Source organism: Penicillium manginii, assembly GCF_028828005.1.
Source record: "Penicillium manginii strain IBT 31320 chromosome Unknown utg000009l:1.0-3297300.0:1.0-3298630.0, whole genome shotgun sequence".
NCBI lineage: Eukaryota > Fungi > Ascomycota > Eurotiomycetes > Eurotiales > Aspergillaceae > Penicillium > Penicillium manginii.
In genome coordinates this window covers 1250249-1268286 of record NW_026643110.1, presented here as the reverse complement: position 1 = coordinate 1268286, position 18038 = coordinate 1250249, and the positions used below count along the sequence as shown (strand labels likewise).

Sequence of the window (18038 nt, the reverse complement as noted above, 5' to 3'; positions counted from 1 at the left end):
AACCCAATCTGAAAGCTGCGATCTGATCAGCAGGGTCTGACCGAGACCATGGGACAAAAAACAAATCAAAATAAACAAAAAGTTTTGGAATATCCTCAGCGTGGAGCTGTTCGGACTCCGTACCTAGGTAATTTCCAAGATTTCTATGCCCTTCAATTTCGCTTCTCAGGTGAGATCACGGTCCGAATCGGACCCAGACCGGAAACAACCCCCAAGGAACCATGACACTTTAACGCTAGATCGAATATATACCAATCAACAGACGATCACAACTAGCGTACCAAACTACGAGACAGCCACCGATCTATTCTACACGGGCGGACTATGTATGGAACGGAGAAAAGAACCATGACGTGCGAAGCTCAGAGGCAAAAAAAGAAGAAGAAAAATTAGACGAGCGCACCGACAAACGACTCCATGATACCATCCGAGATCCAGAGATCCATCGAAGCTCGTATTAGGAATATCCGTGAGGGTCGAGGAAGAATCTGAATGGAATCTGAAAGCAGATTTTGACAGTTAACAGCTAACTAGTCATGTACAAAGTACATACATACTAACTAGTTCCTAGTAACGAGTAGTAGGTGCGGGCCAGTCAACGCAGTTGCATAATATGTGCATACCTAGCATATGTACATGTTCGCCCACTGGCAGGAGGCTGTAGGCACTGGCACTCCAGGGCTAGGACCAGGTCACACAACATATACTCCGTCTGCACAGGGATAGAATTGTCGGGACTCCCGTCGTTTCAGACTCAGGCAATCCGAGGCTATCCGTCTCATACTAGTATAACTGCAGTATTGTGGGGACTTCGGAGAAGAATGTAGGCCGGGGCACGACGAACAAGGTCACACGGCGGTCTCGTTGCTGAATACATACGAATGGACAAAAGATCTGCCCCTCCCTCCTCTTCACCCCCTCTCCCCAGCCCACTTACTCTTGTGGGCAAAGGCAAAGGCAAAAGGAGGGGGCTGGGACCCGACACAGTGGTAGACTAAGTGGGGTACTTCATTTTACAGTATTTTTATTTTATTATTTATTATTTATATTATTTTCATTTTTATTCCGATTTGGATTTTTGATTTGATTTCTTTCTTTTTGCCTCTCCCTTTCTCGATTATTAAAAAGATAAACGTACATAGCAATCAAATTCTTGGTGATGTGTTTTATTTTTACCTCGGTAGTACCACTGGGCTGGGACCACTCAAATTTTTCAGGGTTGAAGCATACATTTAAACATACTTCACAGACCGAGACCGAGACCGAGCCCCCTTCAAGAAGAGAAGAGAGAAAGAAAGAAAAAAAAAGAAGCAAAAAAACCAAGACGAGAAAGGGCTGGGAAAAAGGAGGAAGAAACCACATAAGCTGGGGCAACCCCCCCCCCCCCTAAAGTGTGTAACAAGACCCGGAATGCTGGGTAGAGGCAAGTCGATCCGCTTTTTCTGTCCGACTGTTCGAACCCAATCCTCGGGACGAGGAAATCTGGCGTTCCCGCAGGTTTTGATTTTAGTTTCGATCATTAGCGTCCGTCGCCCCAGGCCCCAAACCCGGTTGGAGACCGGCGTTGTACTGCTTAGGCAGGTCCTTTCATTCGTGCACGGCCACTTTGATGACAGCACGGGAACAAAATAATCGACCGGGTCTGAATGGAGATTTGTCCCTGTTCCACACAGGATGTCAGTGTATACGTAGTACATTACTGTACATAGTAGTAGTACTATTCACTTTTTTGTCTACAGAGTCCCGAGTACGTGGGCTCCGTCCGAAAGAGAACCGACACTAACGGGCCCAGCCGCTCTCACCCCCGAAGCTGGGACGGGAAAGCTGGGAATGGGAAAGCTGGGAGGGCCTGCCTTCCCGAGGGGTGAACCATGGCGCTGGGATTAGAGCTAAACGGTGAATTGAGAAAAAGAAAGTGTCCCCCAGACCACGCGCAGGCAACCCCTGTCGTGCGCCGCAGACCCGACACTTTGGATGCTTTCTTCCCATTTCGGGGAGGGGCCGTTCCTTTCTGACTCTATCCATGCACGAACGTCTTGCACCGAATAGAACTGGGTATTGTAGAGGGGTCATGCCACAAAAAAAATACTACCACTCGAATGAAGTCTCACCACATGGTAAACTGGAAATGTTGGGGCCCTTGCCCGACAAGCACTTGTGAACCTAAAAACTGGGCCCCGGGACACATCATCATGCCCCCTCTTCGCCTTCCAAGCGTTCTTCCTAGATGGAGACAGCTGAAGCCCACTGTAACCATCTCACCCGTATCTGTGTTGTACAGCACGGACAAGGTAGGTACGTGTAGCATAGCCCTACCCTACCGAAGTACTACTTCAAACTTGGCGTTCATCGTCAAGGCTTTTCCTTATTTTCATCGATGCGTCGCAAGATTCTAGATGGAGCATCGACCCGGGTGGAATTCGCATATGCCATGTACTTGGCCCATTGGAGCACTTTGAAGAAATCCATCGTGAGTTTCACGGAATCCTGAGGGATGAATAGTGGACACCCAATCCCTCTCCAGGAAGAATAAACCCACATCTTCATGACATTTGGAATGTAAGAAAATAAAATTAAAAAGAGGAAACCTTGGAAGGTTCTGAAATGCTTGAGAGTGGAATCCTGTTCCACATTTTCTCTTTCCAGTCCTCTCTACTACGGAGTATATATCCAGTTGCTTGGCCCGGTGATCTTCATTGCGTGAAGCTGACAAAGATGAAAGGATATTTTTCATAGACTGGCACTGGTTGGTACTTTTGTGCAATTTCAGATCCGAACAATGATCCAACTTGATTCAACTTCTAAGCATCCCTGTAGCGCATCTGCAGATATTAATTAACCATACGTTTCATTTCCGCCTCCCATATCCCCCAGGCTCCGCAGGACAAGCGGTGTGAGAGTTCAGAAATGAAGTAATCCACTAGAAAATCCCGAGGGAACGGAATCCAACGAGGTTGCTGCTGATCCTGAACCGGTCCTGGGACCAGACAACCCCACTCAGGTTGGGGGTTGCCCATCGGGCCCTTTAGAACCAGCTGTAAAAGCCACTTGGCGCCACAGGTACTGCATGCGCATTGGTCAACGGGTAAGGGACCACCCCGACGTGTGTGATCGTGTTGGAAATCTGTCACTGGGTCGCTAGCCCAATTGCTAGGTTTTGGTTTGACTGACAGCGGGAGTTAGGCGAAGATCCATTTCCGTGTCCTCGGAATCTCGCAATGCAGGGCTTTCTTCCGGCCTGCGTTCTGGCTGGCGCAAGGGCTGGTTCGAAATGAAATGTTCGAAATTAAAGGTCGTCACCTCCGAAAAGACCTCGGACTTCTCCTGATAGTTATTCCATGCATTCCTTCCTCTTTCTGTCGCGGCTGACGGCCAGATCTAAATTCGCGAACGATAGTCAGTGGCTTTTTTTTTGGGGGGGGATTTTTATTAACAAATTTTTATTATCGATTTTCTGATGTTTCTGATCCCTTCTTGGCCGAGTTCCATTACATCATTGGCTCGTGCTAATGGAAATGTGGTTATGTATAGCAATACTTCCTCGTGCTGCCCAGAAAAGGGAATATGATCTATTCCAATTGATTTTCCATAGCGTGGCGCCTCAACCGCTGGACCTTGCCTGACTTCAGCCAGCTGAGCCACAGACGTATTCATTATGATGGAGCAGGAGATGTGCAGTTGAAGCGGCAAAAATACTGAATTTTGCCTCGATCCACACTGTCGGGCGCTCTTGGGCCCCTCGAGGTACACCAAAGAGGTCATATGCGAGCGGCCAACGCTGCATTAGTAGACGGAAGTGCCGTCTATCCTCAAGGTTTGTTAGCTTAGCCTTAAGCAGCATAACGGACCCAAGGAGTCTATCCTGATACTTTGTATTCAGGAGCGTCGGAGTTGTGTTCGTGAACCATTCCTCGGCTAGTAAACCGACCCGCCCTTTTCTTCTCGCCCTTGGCTCCATGTACAACCCACCCCTCGGGAGTAGAAAAGGAGTTCCTGACGCAGAGATCAAGTGAGCAGTAGTTCGCGCCAGTGGGGATAACAAGGTCATTCACAGGAAGGTTCCGCCGACGACTAGGAGGCCACGTTCATCATTGATCGTATTCGATCCGTTTTTGCTCACGAGACTTCATTACGGAGCAAAGGATTTCAAAAATTGAAGTCTGATCCGTATTGTCACCAGAGGATTTTTGTATCGGAAAAAAGGTCACTTACGACGAAGAACGTTTGACGGATTAGGCGGACCACACTCGCCCTCTCATTCGTACGTTTTAGTGCGTGTCTTGTATGACTGGGGGCCCCTCATACAGGCCTTGACAGGCGCCCACGAAGCGTGAATGATCCTCGAGCCGCCATCCAGTCCGAGAGAGCCGTTGCCGCCAACGTCCCCCGGCACCCGATCGCGTCCATGAAAATCACAGCACTTTAATTTCCTCTCCCCTCCAGCACAGAACGCTGCTGCGCCCCTTGGCCCCGGATAATTCAGCCCCGCCCTTCGACAAATTCGTCAAACGAATTCGCATATATAGGGGACCATTCTTTACATCCACGACAATCTCAATAATTAGTGAAAGAGGGTGAACATGACGTACTGACAAACCTTTTCATTGCTCTTCCTTTCAGTTCTCGAGAAAGCTAACCAACAACTTTGGTCTTTCGTAGAAGTCCAGACTCGCAAACAGTAGAACTCGATCGTGAGTTCCTCGACACTGTCACAGTTCACGGCCGCGAGTATCAGAAATATTCCATCGACCACCGGTTATATTTTGGACCAGTCGACGATGTAAGACAATCTGAGCAGAATGGGTTCTCAAAAGAGGCCTTTGATCACTGACAGCATGACTAGGAAGAAGCTCAGCGCCTCGATGAAGAACAGCGAGTCTTTCAGCGTATTTTCGATGACCGTCTAATATTTCCACCAATTCGACGACCACGAAGGGTCCTCGACTGTGGCCACGGCTCCGCATCATGGGCCGTAGAGGTCGCAGAACAGTATCCAGATTGTCATGTGAGTATCCTTTCTGACACAGTCTCTAGTTGTCACCTAACATACGTTGGTGACAAAAGGTTATTGGTGTAGACATTGCCCCGCACATGAGCCCTGACGATGTGCCTGAAAACCTATGGCTTCAAGTGAGTGCAACCTTTCTTCAACATCACCGCTGGTAGGGTCACTGCCTTGCCTATGCTATCGAGCCTGATTTTCCATCCCTTATGACGGGTCAACATGTCGTGAATACATGCCGGGCTGACCCTGGAGCGTGTGACCCCTGGAAGATAGTTGCTGACGAGACTGTGTGTAGGTGGACGACCTGAACCGAAACTTCACGTTCCCCGCGAACCACTTCGATCTTGTCCAGTCTCGACTTCTTGCGACCGGTATCCACCATTCACGATGGCCAACCTACATCCGCGACATTGTGAGGTACGCACAACTCCAAGAATGAGCGACGACAGAAATGCCGACAGTTCCAAATCATCACCTCCATCTGAAATGGCCGTGGTACTGATGACTGCACTCTCTTACAGGGTGCTGAAACCAGGCGGATGGGTTCAAATGATCGAAATATACTTCAATGTGCAGTCGGATAACGGTTCAATCACTGATGAGCATGCATTGAGACGATGGAGCACACAATACATGCGCTCACAAGAAGACCGAAAGGATCTTCGAATTGGAACCAGACTGCGAAACATGTTGACGAATGCGGGATTGAAGGAAGTCGACACGAAGATGATTCCACTTCCATTGTCTGCATGGGGAAATGGTAAGCCACTTCTTCCCCGTTGATTTTCTCGGAAGTAGCAGTCTTGACACAATGCAGATCAGAGGACCCGCGATATCGGCCAGGCCAACAGCGGTAATATTCAAAAGCTTCTTCGATCCTTGGCACTGTACCCTCTCACGCAACGATTGCACATGTCGATTGAGAACTTCGACACATTGGTGGAACAGGCACAACAAGAGGCCAAAGATCCATCTCTCAAAGCATATTTTCCCTTGTAAGTGGAACTACTCGAGACGCGTCTTTGGGAAATCACTGACTCAGCAGATACGTTTGCATCGGCCGAAAGGCATGAAGGAGGTTGAGTATAATACAACAGCGAGGGTCTGTCACGGACCACTGCACATATCATTGCGGTCTTGGGATGCCCATTGGCACCATGCCGATCACTTGGCGCTTCGACTCGTTTTGCATTTGCATTTGCATTCTGCATTTTCACAAGCATATACATATTGGATTAGCAAAAGACGGTAATTGAAGCAAGTGTTCTTTATTGCATACGTGCTTTTGGTGGGGCAGTCGTGCCATATTGCTTTTTCCAGGGTGATGCTGCGGGATGTGTCTCTCCGGGTCACTTGTAGGGTAAAAGAGAAACCCTAAATACCGAGCCATGACCGAGTGACATGGTCGCACAGAAACAACCTCCACAGAAGATTGAGTCGGGCAATGATCCCGGCATAGCTGCAGCCCATCAATTTGAGTGTTCCTTCAGGATTCCTGAGAAGATAGGTGCTTGAGGCTCATAAGGGTCTTTGGGCAGATCGTCACGGATGTGGTTCCGTGCGGATCGGGAGGATCACCAGGAAGATCTGAGGGCTATTTTGTGGCAGATGTGGCGTCGGATGAGATAGAGCCCTGATGACTTTCCTTGTGAAGTAATGACCAGGGTTATTACTAGCATGCCGAGGGCAGCTGAGTAGCACATGAGTGGGAGGGAGGCGGCAAGCAACTTGAGGGAGCTATGATCCAATCCGACCATATCACATCACCATCACGCTGAGATCTCGGATCGACCATTGCGAGAAAGAGGAGCAAGAGGAAAAGGATAGCAAAGTTGGGATGCGGGAAAGAAAAGAGAAGAGAAGAGAAGAGAAAAGCAGGAGGGGGTCGACCCAGACTGACGGGAAGCAGGGAAGGAGAGACCGGGGGAATTGAGAAACGACCCTTTCGCACCTTCCTCCAGATTCGTGCACACCTCAACCTTAACTCAACATCGGGCACTTTCCCTGAGGTTTCCTCACTCATCACTGTTATCAGTACTCCACACTATATCACTGTCATTGCTGCCCAACGATTACAGGGGGCAGTACGATACACACCCCGGCACAAGTTTCCATGGTGCGCTCAAGGATTGTTTACCCTGCGCTTGGTCCCAGGCACGCCCTTCCCCCCCCCCGACCATTCCGATTTGATCTACAGTCCTCAGCATTTGTTTCACTGGTACCTCCTCAAGAACAGCAGCAGGAAAGGATGACTTTCGCATATGGCCTATGCCCTCTCAGCCTCACAGGTATGGGGGCCGAGCCGTGGGGGAAAGCCCATCACGGTCGAGCCCAAGCCGAGCGTTCTGGGGGCAAAGCACCCACCGAACACACCGTTGGAGTCTCCTTACTCTGGCCAGACATCCCCGTTCCAGGGTGCCGGGTCCCAGTACCCTATTAGAGTTCAGAATGGAATGCACCCCAACCTAGCGAGATCAAGCATCGACCGCTAGATCCTGGAGATACGAAATGCAACTTAGGTGGCTTGGGATCGAGAGTTAATTACCTTGTCTCTCTTACTACTTTCATCCCCTGGACTTCCCCGAGATACCGAAATAGTTCCAGGCACAGGCCAGACTTGCCCACCTTCCAAGCTACCGGTCCAAGCTCCCGTGCTATGGGTCTGCCCCTTCAGGGGCTCCGGCAGAGACTAACGGGGAGGCTACAGAGACACTAGGTAACAGTGCCCGATGTATCACACAAAAGAAAGATTTCGACCCAATCTCATGCAAATCGAAGCTTGCGATTCGCCAAAATCTAGTGCTTTGCAGGGGTTGTTTAGTAGGAAATGCAGATGTGCATTTCCCGGAGTCTTGATGTGGAGCAGAACCGTTATAGGTAGAGTTGAATAGAGCAATCAAAATCAAGAAGCGGAAAAAGGCCTCCTATTCCAGCCATACAGCATGCAGTAAAACCACCTTGTGCGATGTCAAGTATGCACGCCAAAACTGTCAACCACGCCTCGCCCGATCTAGATGTCTCGACACCTAAATACTAAGGCATGAATACTTACCTAATCGGGCAAGGCGGCAAGCGGGGAGAAAAAAAGTTGGCGCGCGGATTTTCATTTGAGCTGCTACCAACAACTTTGAGCACCCGCCACAATGCCTTCCACATACAATAAGGAAAAGGCATGGGATACGGAGGATATCGATAAGTGGAAGGTAAATTCAAATGTTCTGCAAAACAAGAAAATCCGGCAAGTTAACCATGCTTTTGCACCCAGATCGACGAGTTCAAGCCCGAGGACAATGTCGCCGGAAACTTCGCCGAAGAGTCCTCCTTTGTCATCCTCTTTCCCAAATACAGAGAGAGCTACTTGAAGGAAGCATGGCCGACGATCACAAAGGCCCTGAAGAAGCAGGGCATCGCCTGCACACTCGATTTGGTGGAGGGAAGCATGGCCGTGAAGACGACCCGCAAGACCTACGACCCAGCCTCGATCCTGAAAGCGCGCGACCTGATCAAGCTACTCTCGCGTAGCGTCCCCGTCACACAAGCCATCAAGATCCTCCAAGACGACATGGCCTGCGACATCATCAAGATCCGCAACCAAGTGCAGAACAAAGAGCGATTCGTCAAGCGCCGCCAGCGAATCCTCGGCCCCAACGGCTCAACCCTCAAAGCCCTCGAACTCCTCACCGCCACCTACATCATGGTCCAGGGTAATACCGTCTCCGTGATGGGCCCGTTCAAGGGCCTCAAGGAAATCCGCCGCATCATCGACGACTGCATGGCGAACATTCACCCCATCTACCACATCAAGGAGCTAATGATCAAGCGCGAATTGGCCAAGGACCCGACCCTAGCCAACGAGTCTTGGGACCGATTCCTGCCCAACTTCAAGAAGCGCACCCTCTCCAAGCGCCGCGTTCCCTTCCAGGTTACCGACAAGTCGAAGAAGGTGTACACGCCTTTCCCGCCCGCGCCCGAGAAGTCCAAGGTCGATCTCCAGATCGAGTCTGGCGAGTACTTCCTTTCCAAGGAAGCCAAGGATCGCGCGCAGAAGGAGGAGGTTGTCGAGCGCCAACGTCTGAAGCGCGACGAGAAGATGCGCGAGCGCGAGAAGGATTTTATTGCGCCCGAGGAGACTCTTCCTGCCGATGTCGAGGGCAAGAAGAAGGAGAAGAAGGACAAAAAGGAGAAGAAAGAGAAGAAGGAGAAGAAGGAGAAGCGCAAGCGCGATTCAGAGGATGCAGACGTGGACGATGCTGCCGAGCGCAAGGAGAAGAAGAAGAAGAAGAAGAGCAAGTCCAAGGAGGCTGCTTCCGACGAGGAATAAACTGGCTACGTCTTTCGGTCTGGTTCTATTTTGGCGCTTCTGGCAGAGCATGGGTCTGGCGTTTAAATCTTTCTCTCCTTTGCAGTGCTCTCTCTGTGTGTTTCTCATGGGTCTATATGTAAAATGATCAATACCAAACTGTCCTTTACTTTCTATAACAAGTTTCTCAAGCGGTCAAACGGGAATGGATACGCTCAACAGAAGGGTAAAAAAATAGTTAAAGCCTGTAAGGCACTAGCAAAGATAGAAAATAACCCTTCATCTCGACAAAATCACTACTAATAGCTTGGTCTCCGCAAGCTGCTGTTACCTCGGTTAAGCCCTCAGTGTGGTTCATGATAAAACGGGCCATTGGATTCTTCTCACCAGGGATCTTTCTCACAAGATATGCCCTAAGCCGCATTGTAACGAGTGAACCGCTCGGTAGGCGAAGGGCGCTCCTCGAGGTGGCTGACTGTAGGCTTTTGCTTATCAACCATACCCATTTCATGAGCAAAAGTGTCATGAGGCTTCCATTTGGCACTAGTCATGGGAGTAGATTCCTCAAGCATCTTGTCGACTTGCTCCAGAGACAACCCCTTGGTCTCGGGAACAACGAAAAAGGCAAACATGAAGCACAAAACGAGAGCGCTGCCCCAGACAAAGAAGACCTTGACTGCCAGATTACCCTTATCCTCGTCCACAATGTATGGGGTGATGACGGCAATGACACAGTTCCAGAGCCAGTTCGAGGCCGTTGCAAGAGCGACGCCCTTGGCGCGAATGGGGAGTGGATAGATCTCGCCGATGACGACCCACGCAGCAGGACCCCAGGTGGTGGCAAAGGCAGCGATGTAGAAGCAAGTGAATACGATCAAGCAGATATCGCTGTATGAGAGGTAGTAGGTATGTCAGTCCATAGCTAATCATGGTTGTATCTCCATACTTGACTTACGCAGCGTGTTGTCCCTTGGCGGCAACGCCAACAATGGCGACAATAAACTCGCAGGCACACATGACAGCGGCGCCATAGATAAGGAGCTTACGGCGACCAAATTTCTCCATCATGTAAAACGAGGCAGGAGTGGTTGCAACGTTAACAACGCCTGTGATGGTCGAGATCAAGAAAGGATTCTTGATGCCCACCTGCAGGAAGAAAGTGGTGCCATAGTAGACTTGAAATTGGTTAGTTGCAGAGACATCTCACTAGAATTCAAGCTCACAGATGAAGTTGATGCCAGTCCACTGTTGGAACATTTGCAAGCAAGTTCCCATAATCACTCGGTGGAGATTTCCACGGCGAGACATGCCACCTTTGAAGCAGTCGGCCCAGGAAGTGCTCGCAATTTGCTTTTCATACTCGAAGTTGGCTTTAATCTCTGCAAGCTCTGCCTGGATAGCCGGGTTTGTTCCGGGCTGACCACGAACTCGCTCCAGGGAACGGAGGGCATCTTCCATCCGACCACATTTGACGTAGTAGCGAGGGGACTCCGGCAGGAAGAAAAGCCCAACGGCGAGAATCGAGGCCCAGATGAATTGCATACCAATGGGGATACGATATGAGGACCGGTCGGGACGATTCTTGCAGCCTTGATCGACGCCAGATGCCACGAGTAATCCGATCGTGATCGCCCATTGGTAAACGGAAACCAACAGTCCGCGGACTTTCCGAGGACTGATCTCAGAGACGTAAAGGATGACAGTAGCGGAGACACCCCCAACACCCAAGCCAGCGACGCATCGACCTGCCACAAGACCAGCGATGTTGACGGTACCGACTTGAACAGCCACCCCAATGGCGAAGATCAGACACGAGAGCATGATAGTCAGGCGACGACCAAGACGCTCGGCGGCGGCGCCACCGATCAGTGCACCGATAAAGGTACCAGCAGATAGAATAGAGGTGATGAGAGACTTGCGAGAAGTGGCAATGATGTAGCCGTCCGGGTCCTTAGTCTTGGGCACCGCATGGCCAAAGTGCTTCTTGACATAGGGCATGCCCAGAACACCCGAGATGTAGCCAGAATCATAACCATAGAGGATACCTATGAAATGAGTGAGATTCAACTCTCAAAAAAGTGAGAAATATGTCAATAAAAACCTCCAAAGCTAGCGAAGCCACAGATTAGATAGGCATGCCAGGTGACTGGGGCCTCGATCAGGTTGAGATCAGCCGTGCCGACAAGCTGGCTGGCCATGTTGAGGTAGTGCGATGGCGTTACAAAGAACAAGGGATTGGTATGAGATAATCAAGGGTGTTAGTTATTTGACGAGACCGAGCATGTGGTCGAGGGGAAGAAATAGGAAGAAGAGAAGATGATGGAGATGGAGATGGAGATGGAGAAGGAGAAGGAGAAGGAGGAGAAGGAGGAGAAGGAGAGGGAAACAAGGCCAAATGTGGAAGGTGCCGTCAGCAGAAACCAACAAGGCAACGGTGACGGTGACACACAAAAACGGGAATATCACTAGGAGATACTATGAAAACAGAATTATCGTGAGACCTGGAATATGGTAATCGTAAAGGTAATAGTTGGCATTGATAAAGTCATGATGTGTAATACTCAGCACCATCTTCTATCCTATCATTTTTCTCAGGTCTTGATCATGATCTATTGTTACATTATGGAGAAGTACATTTGAGATTACTTCATCTTGATAGTGTGACTGTATTTCCTGGCTTACTCGTAAGATAGCACTTCAAGTTTTCGGGTATGTTATCCACTGATAGGGATTTAAGCATTTGGAAACATGGATCTTCAACCGTGGGATGCCGGGAATCGCTTGATGTCAAGGTACCAGAGCCACAACCTCTTTATATTACACAGAAATCTGAGTAGTATCAAAGCCTTTTGAGTGATAAAATAAGTTCCTCAGAGCTCATGGGCGCCATGAATCCTTCTAGAATCCTCGATTGCCACGCCGGTCTGCCGTAGAAATCCCACCTGGCCGAGTTAGCAAGTCGCACAGGATTCGGACCCGGAATGAAACCAAAAGGGGTACAGTCACTCCTCGGGCAAGGATATCGTATGCTGCTAGCCGTCCAGCGGGGAAATAGTCTCATACTAGTACTAGTAGTTACTACTTGGATAAGAAGTTTCACGAAGCGACCTCAAGGATGTTACTCGTACCTTATAGCCTCCAGGGCTGATAGCATGCCTAGAATATTTGATCAATTTTTCAATTTATTCTTATCAATTAAAAGACCCGAGCCTATAACAAAATACATTCAGATAATATATCTGGTACATAAATGCCAGTGATATACAGGGGTACCTGCGCTAGCCCTAAACAGAGTCGTTTACTCGGAACGAAACAGTGGCCAAAACTTCGTCAAGAATCCCAGCAGGATTAGACGGCAACTCTCGTACCCTCCAAGAAATATAACCGTCAGGTCGAATCAAAACAGCCCCAGTGTGAGAGACACCAAAAGCATCCTGAAAGTCCTGTTGCCGGACAAGCTCTACATCGTGACCGAATCGAAGAGCTCGAAGCGAGATAGACGACTCCTTGGCCACGCTCGCAACAACACCAGACCAGGCACCACTCTCTGAAATCAGAGTCCACCCTTCATGGTCCAGTAAATCCAGGAGCGGAACTCGCTCCCCGTCCTTGGCAACCCAAATGTGAGGAGAAAGGGTACCAGGCTGGCCATTCCACTCATCTGGTTTCATCGCCCTCGGCAAACCCCCATCCGTCCCAACAAAGCCACCAGAAAGATAAATCTGACCAAACTCCATAGCATCATCGTCAATTTTTTCACCAGCAGGCATAGCCGCATCAAGATGCACTTTATAATCCGCCCGCACGAAGATCTGATCATGTCGTAGCAACGCGACAGGCCGTCTCTCGGCCTCATACGTGTCCAATATCCCCTCCGATGATTTGCCAGATAGAACGGCGGAAAGCTTCCAGGCAAGATTATGCACATCGTGGATACCCGTGTTCGCACCATAGCCACCCCGATTCGGCGGAAGTGTGTGCGCAGCGTCGCCAGCGAGAAAGATCCTCCCGCATCGGAAAGTGTCGGCGACAAGGGCTGTCAATTCCCAACTACCGGTGGTGATGATTTCAACGGGAAAGTCGGATCGACCGATGGCTTGGTAGATTGCTTTTCGAAGAGCGTTCTCGTTGCGCTGGATGTCGTCTTTGAACATTAGTGCCCATCGACCATCGCTGTAGGAGGCGAGGAAGGCTTTTAGATCGGTCTGTTCAATATCGAATTGGACGATGCCCTTCGTCCATTTCTCTATTGGGGCGCGGAATAGGACGCTGTGCAGGTTTTGCATGAATCCTCTGCCGTGCCGTGGGATTTGGAGCAATTCGCGGATCGTGCTCCGGTTGCCGTCGGCGGCGATTATATAGGAGCCTTTTATTTGGCGTTGGTCTCCTTGGGCATCTTGGACGGTAACGGTGACTCCTTTGGTGCTCTGATCGATTGATATGACCTTTTGTTGCCGGCGGATATCGGCGCCTCGCTTGCGTGCGAGTGCTTCGAGGATGGGCTCTAGTTTATCCTGCGGGATTGCCGAGCCTTGTTCCACTGAGTATTCCTTTTTGGGACCATCGGGCTTTGGAAGTGTCTTCAAGTTTTTTTGCTTATTGGTTTCGGAGGTTGTCTCAGTATCAGACCAGGATGAGTTGTTGCCCCATTTGCCAGTTACGCTTTCGACGTGGGCGCGCTGAAGAACAAAGTCTTCGGGTGCTGGGTCTTTGTTCTCGATTCCAAGAGAGCGATATATCTCCATAGTCCGGGCTGTAAATCCAATAGCTCGTGGGTGTTTAGAAATTCCTCCGTGTTTCTCGAGAACGATGGTTGGTACTTTGTGCGAGGCTAAGCACAAAGCTGCTGAAAGCCCAACGAGACTGGCACCTACCACGATGACAGGTTGTTGAGATATGGACATTTTCAAGTAAAGGGCTAGCTCGGTATTGTTCTCAGGATAGTAGGAAATATATTCAATTGTCTGATTCTGATTAAGTAGAAATTGAGCCGGCTTATAAACAATTTGACAAGAGGTTGTTCGGCGCCGAGATGAGCTCCATTTTTTGTTCGGCGCCGAGACCTGCCATTCGTCGATTTTGGGTCCGGCGGCATTTGGTGACTACTAGTACTAATGTATCATCATCGGATATGTTTAATTTATAACAGTCATGATTTCGGATATATCCAGATTGGATTTTGGGGAATAAATGCAAATAAAATTTAACGCCAGTCGTGTATGGGAGGCAGGTAAACTACTAGTATATACAGGGTACGAAGACGTGAACCAGATCATATCACTCGCATGCTGCAGTCTTGATCTAGACAGCGTTCGACAAACCGCTCTCCGTTGCAGAGGCTCCATTGCCTCTCAAGCGTCGCAGCTTGTCAACTAGAAACTTCTCTTGTTCCTCCTGGCTCTTCTTGAGGTCGACCCAGAAGAACAACACTCCAAAACTAACCAAGCTGAGCGCGAAGAGGAAATAAAACGGAGTCGAGTTATTGTGGCTGGGGCTCGCGTCAATAATGGCACTAGAAACAATAGGACCGATGAAGGAAGATGTTTTGCCGACGATGCTGAACAGGCTGAAGAAGAGGAACTCGTGGCCTCGAGGGGTGACTTCCGAAATCATGATTTGAGAATAGCTGTACCAGGGACAAACGAAAAAGCCATAGTACGCTTGGTAAACCTTTGTTGCCAGCATATTAGCGTTGTTTTTCCGGTCTTTGGTGATTCTTAACTTACCCAGACTTCCCATGTGTTGTGGAATCCGAATTTGTTTGTCCAGATGCCGATCATACCCCAGCCGTCTAGCAGGATGATCGCAACCGCAATAGTATTGAACATGGTTTTAGTGCCTAATCTGTAGCGCTTCTGCACGAACCAAAATGTATAAATACCAGCCGCCTGTGTTGGTTGACATTAGTGTTAGATCTTTTCTTCTGGGATATTCAAGTCCAGGCATACCTGGGCAGCAATTCCAACAATCAGGAGATATGTTAATTGTAGGGTGTTATAGGCCACGATACTATTTTGCAGCGTCGAAATGACTGTGACAGTAGTGTTTAAAGAATCTCCGAGCAAGAAATAGCCTATCATAGTACGGTGTTAGTCTTAAACCCATGACTGGGGAACTAGGGGACTGGGGGAGTATTACCAACGAGGTAGATGAAGCTCTGCTTCAATTGCCAGATCTGCTTCATCGCATGCCAGACTTGCCAAATTCCCGCAATCAGGACACCCCGGGGACCAGGATCTTGACCGGGGCGGCGCTTCTCAAGGAAGAACCAAGGCAAAGAAACAAGCAACCACACACCCGAGACGAATGCAATGAGCACACTGAGCCCCCAGTTATTTTCCTCTTGGCCGGCATTGACATCCAAGCCAAACATGATGCCGACGATGATGGCCAGAATGACCACCTCTCCGCAGGACTGCACATAGAAAGCAATATTGGCTAAATGGCTACGCGCCATCGTGTCGGCATAGTCGTACTCCTCGCGAGTGATTCGCCCCGCAGTAAATGCCTCGGCCTTCTCCTTCATTTCAGAGGTATTACGAGCTAGACCGGGGAAGGCGGCAGTCCAGAAGGTCAAAGTGGTTTGGTAGGCGATCAGACCAACAATATAGAGTCCGACCGCAACCTCCCATTTGTCCCATGTATGCACCCCGAGCCAGCCAAATCCAATACCCCAGGCGATGATGGAGAGACCGATCAGGATGTTGGGTCGCCAGTAGCCAAAATCGGCGAAACTACCGATCGTCAAGAAGACGACCACTTGGATGGCAAAGGAGATGCCGTTACACAGCAGCACGATACTGTTGATGGACCGGCGACTTCCTGCAAACTCCATGATACCGTCGTAAGGTGCGGCCTGGTATAGCAAGTTCTGGAAAGCCGTTGGAGCGAAGTCTATCGCATAGAATATTAGAATAGGACCTCAAGGTCTTGGGAGCTCGGAGCTCCCGTATTTTCTAAAGGTCGAACGTACTGAACAGTGACAATCCATTATTTCCGATATAATAGCTAGATATGGGGTGTGTTTAGTTTCAACCCCAAAGTATGAAGTATGAGCGCGCTTCCGCTTCAACGAACAACGCACGCATAATAAGCCCAGATCTCATTCCTGGTCGTGCGATAATTGTCGTCGAACTGATCGGGAGCCACGAGTTGCTCCGACTTGTCACCGAGGGCGATTTGGGGCACGTCGCGATCCACCTCCTCGGCGGAGAGGGTGGTGTGCTTGTCTTTATCGGGCTCCATGATCACTTGGGCACTCTCGGGGGGTGGCAAAGGAGTGAGATGAGGAGAAGAGGAAGAGGAAGAGGGGAAAACCCAGATAGACCTGATAAATCCGGGAATTCTGTCTGGCTCGGCCACTCTTGCCCCACGCGGTGCCAAACCCTGTGTAGCTCCAAGCCAGTCGCATTGGAATAAAAAGTGCCGATCGCACGAGAGCAATCTGGATAAGACCCACGCTACGCCCACGTCCGGTTTAGACAGAGCTTAGCGACTCGGCCCGGGACCTATCACAGTCATCGCACGCCGGACGTGCATTTGGTGGAAATGGCAAGGTCCGGCCATTTAATTACGCGGTAGGGGTAAACTTGTCGGACTCTGAAGCAGTCGGAGGTAGCATTTTGGAATCGGATATTTATCAGATGCAATAATCGAAGATACTGAACGAACCCTTGAAACTCCACCTAAAGACGATCGGCTTCCCGGCGTCTGGGGTACGCGCTTTGCCGACCGGCCAAAACACCAGTGGGTCGTGAATCCGAGCATCAGGTCGGGTTACAGCTGAGCGGGGTCTGAATACTTTTTTGTCTTTCAACATCGTGACAATATCTACTGATTTGTTTCAGAAACTGCCACCCGAAGTCATACTTCTTATCGCCAAGGACATAGCATACTTTGTTGGCCTTGACTCTCTTCTACATGCCTCAAAATGGGTCGCTGATGTAAGCTCACGCAACCTTTTCGATATCACTGAGGATGGTATCTTTTCCTATGACTAGAAATGAAACTGAGAATTTAGAATTTGTTCCTAATTCCTTGCTTTTCAAACGAGTCAGGGCTCAAATTTTCAGGTCTTGATGATCTGAAATCCAAATTCACGGATCTTTCTCTTAGAAATCTCAATGAGAAGACGATTTACAGAACTCTTCGACAGGGTGCCCATATCCAGGGTCTCGCTTGTGCATGTATCTCTAAACTTCGTGAAAACCTCGAAATTGGGTTGGAATCTGCCATGGATGCGGAGTGGGAAAAGAACTTATTCCCTGATTGACGATAACAGATGACTGCAGAGGCGTCTTGGGTGGAAGAATTCCGTGTCTATAGGGCTCTACGGTGCTTCCAAATTCCATCTGAATCTGACATTTACCATACTTCTGGCTCAGTAACCTTGCAAAATGGCAGTGGGGGTAACTTCCGTCATTCGAGTTTCCCTTTCGCGCGAGACCAAATGAGCTCAATTGTGTTGCTGAAGTACTTGAGCATCTCGGAGCTTCTTGCGTTGTCCCATCAGACGGCCCTATTGATCTTGAAATCATGGGGTGCCCAACACCACGATATCTTTATCCTATTTTCGAGTCTTTGCAAGTGAAGGGTCTGCAAAATTAGTTTCGACCCCACCAACCCCGCCCGGAAGAACGACGTTTGGCCATCCGAAAAACCAATCCCTAGAGTCAGTTTGGGGCCGCAGTCCAGGATCTCTCTCCGGATCACCTGGATTGAGACTATGGTCGT

General features: G+C 49.5%; 5 protein-coding genes across 5 annotated transcripts; 2 read left to right on the top strand and 3 right to left on the bottom strand.

Moving 5' to 3' along the window:
- Positions 1-4580: 4580 nt before the first annotated feature.
- N7533_012230 (class I SAM-dependent methyltransferase) lies at positions 4581-6004 on the top strand (the record flags this gene model as incomplete). The annotated part of the gene is made up of 7 exons (XM_057108880.1): positions 4581-4585; positions 4660-4780; positions 4844-5005; positions 5065-5130; positions 5301-5422; positions 5527-5765; positions 5823-6004. 7 exons carry the CDS (start codon positions 4581-4583, stop codon positions 6002-6004), a joined length of 897 nt encoding a protein of 298 aa, XP_056953981.1.
- A 2144-nt stretch (positions 6005-8148) lies between these two features.
- On the top strand, positions 8149-9326 carry N7533_012229 (KRR1 small subunit processome component; the record flags this gene model as incomplete). The annotated part of the gene is made up of 2 exons (XM_057108879.1): positions 8149-8208; positions 8271-9326. 2 exons carry the CDS (start codon positions 8149-8151, stop codon positions 9324-9326), a joined length of 1116 nt encoding a protein of 371 aa, XP_056953980.1.
- A 392-nt stretch (positions 9327-9718) lies between these two features.
- On the bottom strand, positions 9719-11503 carry N7533_012228 (sugar porter family MFS transporter; the record flags this gene model as incomplete). Its single annotated transcript, XM_057108878.1, has 4 exons — positions 9719-10193; positions 10261-10480; positions 10529-11350; positions 11407-11503. 4 exons carry the CDS (start codon positions 11501-11503, stop codon positions 9719-9721), a joined length of 1614 nt encoding a protein of 537 aa, XP_056953979.1.
- A 1086-nt stretch (positions 11504-12589) lies between these two features.
- On the bottom strand, positions 12590-14209 carry N7533_012227 (uncharacterized protein; the record flags this gene model as incomplete). The annotated part of the gene is made up of 1 exon (XM_057108877.1): positions 12590-14209. One exon carries the CDS (start codon positions 14207-14209, stop codon positions 12590-12592), a length of 1620 nt encoding a protein of 539 aa, XP_056953978.1.
- Positions 14210-14606: 397 nt separating this feature from the next.
- N7533_012226 (putative autophagy protein (Atg22)) lies at positions 14607-16550 on the bottom strand (the record flags this gene model as incomplete). Its single annotated transcript, XM_057108876.1, has 6 exons — positions 14607-14975; positions 15032-15193; positions 15254-15378; positions 15444-16199; positions 16279-16313; positions 16390-16550. 6 exons carry the CDS (start codon positions 16548-16550, stop codon positions 14607-14609), a joined length of 1608 nt encoding a protein of 535 aa, XP_056953977.1.
- Between the last annotated feature and the right edge of the window lie 1488 nt (positions 16551-18038).